General features: G+C 48.7%; 1 protein-coding gene across 1 annotated transcript in view; it reads left to right on the top strand.

Annotated features, from left to right (window-relative positions):
• mipol1 (mirror-image polydactyly 1) overlaps positions 1-2,500 on the top strand; it is a 68,022-nt gene that overhangs the window by 35,706 nt on the left and 29,816 nt on the right. Inside the window, exons 10-11 of the mRNA XM_084438753.1 lie at positions 995-1,028; positions 1,507-1,677. Coding sequence (XP_084294879.1) covers positions 995-1,028; positions 1,507-1,677 — 205 coding nt within the window. The remainder of the gene's footprint in view (positions 1-994; positions 1,029-1,506; positions 1,678-2,500) is intronic.

The following is a 2,500-nucleotide window of genomic DNA, read 5'->3' as shown; positions in this document are numbered from 1 at the left end:
GGGAGGGAGGGAGGGAGGGAGGGAGGGAGGGAGGGAGGGAGGGAGGGAGGGATGGATGGATGGATGGATGGATGGAGGGATGGATGGAGAGGAGACCTTGGACGGTGAAAGATAGTGTGTGTTACAGGTGTGTTTAACGTTGACAGATATAGATATGACTACTTTAACAGGACCGGCATCAGCGTTTTCATATTAGCCACCGTCACATTTACTGTACGTTTCTCATACATACAGTAGTATGCCAGTACGCAAACCCAGAGTGACAACTCCTAGACAACTGTAGAAATATTACCGAGCGATTGTCTGGGGCTGAGTGACTCCCAGCGATCTCGATGACCTTGTCCACGGCATGTGGTTAAGGAGAACAGACCGAGAGCCATTTCAATCGGTCACCTAGCCAGCGATCCCCGCAGATGAGACTTCTGTAATTACAGTATAATCTTTAGGCCTGGAAAGCTGCTCAATACTGCAAACCTACAAATGATTCAATCTGGGCACATATGAGCGATTGATCCCCGTGGTCATATACAGCGGTAAACATTAATATCTTAACTGTGGTTCTTCCATGGTGCAGGCTAGGGGGTCTTATTGGGAAGTGTTGGTGGACTCCTCTGGCTGTGTTTTTAATATGCCGGGGGTTCTGGGTAGGCGCTGGAAAACCCTCGCCAACGCCGTGGTTATTGGATGGGAGGACGATTTGGGGGGAAGTGATCTAATTTTGCCGCACAGAGGAAAGGAAACTGATGGTGTTCACAACATGGCTCTCCTCTCTCTCTCTCTCTCTCTCTCTCTCTCTCTCTCTCCCCATCTCTTTCTCTCTCTCCCCATCTTTCTCTCTCACACACACACACACACATAGACACACACACTTTCATTCAAGCTCTCTCTCAATCTCTCATGACAATATCATTTACCCCCCCCCCTACTCTCTCCCTCTCCCTTCAATCCCCCTCTCTTTCCCGTCATCCCTCCCTCTGTCTCTCTCTCTATCCAGGATTGAGAGTATTAACCCGGAGGAGAGTGATCTGGTAAGACCTCCCCTCCCCAGCTCCTCTGGGCTCCCGTTCTCTCCTCTCCTCCTCTCCCCTCTCCTCTCTTCCCCTCTCTCATCTCCACTCCACCCCTCTCCTCTCCTCCTCTCCCCTCTCCTCTCTTCCCCTCTCTCATCTCCACTCCACCCCTCTCCTCTCCTCCTCTCTCCTCCTCTACTTCTCTCCTCTGGTTCTGGTACAGCACTCTATCTCATCATAATGATAGACTCTCTGGGAGCAGTGTTTCCTGAGGACATCTCTATATGATGTTGTTACCTCTCTGTAATCTCGTTTGGAAATTGCATGTCATCTCATGACATCTTGACATTTTCATTCATTTTCAAAAGATTAATCCATTGACTATTTGTGTGGCCTTTTTGCAATGTTTATGTGGCAAATTATAGCATGTGTATGTTTGGGTGTGCGTGTGTGTGTGTGTGTGTGTGTGTGCGTGTGTGTGTGTCCGTGCCACCAGGACCTGGAGGAGCTGTTGAACCGTGTGAACAGTGCTGACAGTGCGCTGGGGGTGGAGCGGAGCGGGGCCGTGATGGTGGACCGGCTGCAGAAGGCCAGGGAGAGACACCGCAAGATCACCGCCGAGGAGATGAACACCGTCCTGGAGGAGAGGGACTCTGCGCTGGCCAGGGTAGGGCTCTGGACCACGCTACGCACTCAACACTATGCACTGGACCAGAGGGGGGTGTTCAGGAAGCGGGTTTGAAGGACTCTAGCTTGAGCCCCAAAGTCAGAGTTCATTTAACTGGAACAGTATGCAGTTTGGCTCAGGAGTGCTTTTTTTTTTGTTTCGTTTTTTTATTATCATTACATCCCGACGGCGATCAATAACACTAAAATGAAATGAATCCACAATCTGTGGATTGGATGGCTGCATTTGTGGTTTGGAAGAAAGGGGCAGGCCATGACAGAGAAGAATAATGGTTGGTTGTAATTGTGACCGTTTCATCATCATGTCTAGTTCAGATCAAACTAACCTCGGACGGAGCAGGCTAGCCGTGCGTGCTGTTGCTATGGTTTCTGAGCTGGATCCATCTTGATTTTGCTTTGTGGAACCGAAAATTCAGACTTCACACACATTTAAGCTCAACCTAGTGGGTCATACTTCCTGGAACACCCCTCAGCACAGGAGAGACTCAGTCCTAAATTTGATGTCAACACTTAGCTCTAACCCTGAACACTGAGCACTAAACACTTAGATCTAACCCTGAACACTGAGTACTTAACACTTAGATCTAACCCTGAACACTGAGCACTAAACACTTAGATCTAACCCTGAACACTGAGCACTTAACACTTAGATCTAACCCTGAACACTGAGCACTAAACACTTAGATCTAACCCTGAACACTGAGCACTAAACACTTAGATCTAACCCTGAACACTGAGCACTAAACACTTAGATCTAACCCTGAACACTGAGTACTTAACACTTAGCTCTAACCCTGAACACT

The sequence above is a fragment of the Borostomias antarcticus genome (genome assembly GCF_949987555.1).
Source record: "Borostomias antarcticus genome assembly, chromosome: 5".
NCBI lineage: Eukaryota > Metazoa > Chordata > Actinopteri > Stomiiformes > Stomiidae > Borostomias > Borostomias antarcticus.
Note: the sequence above shows the minus strand (reverse complement) of the source record. Positions and strands in the feature narration are given on the sequence as shown.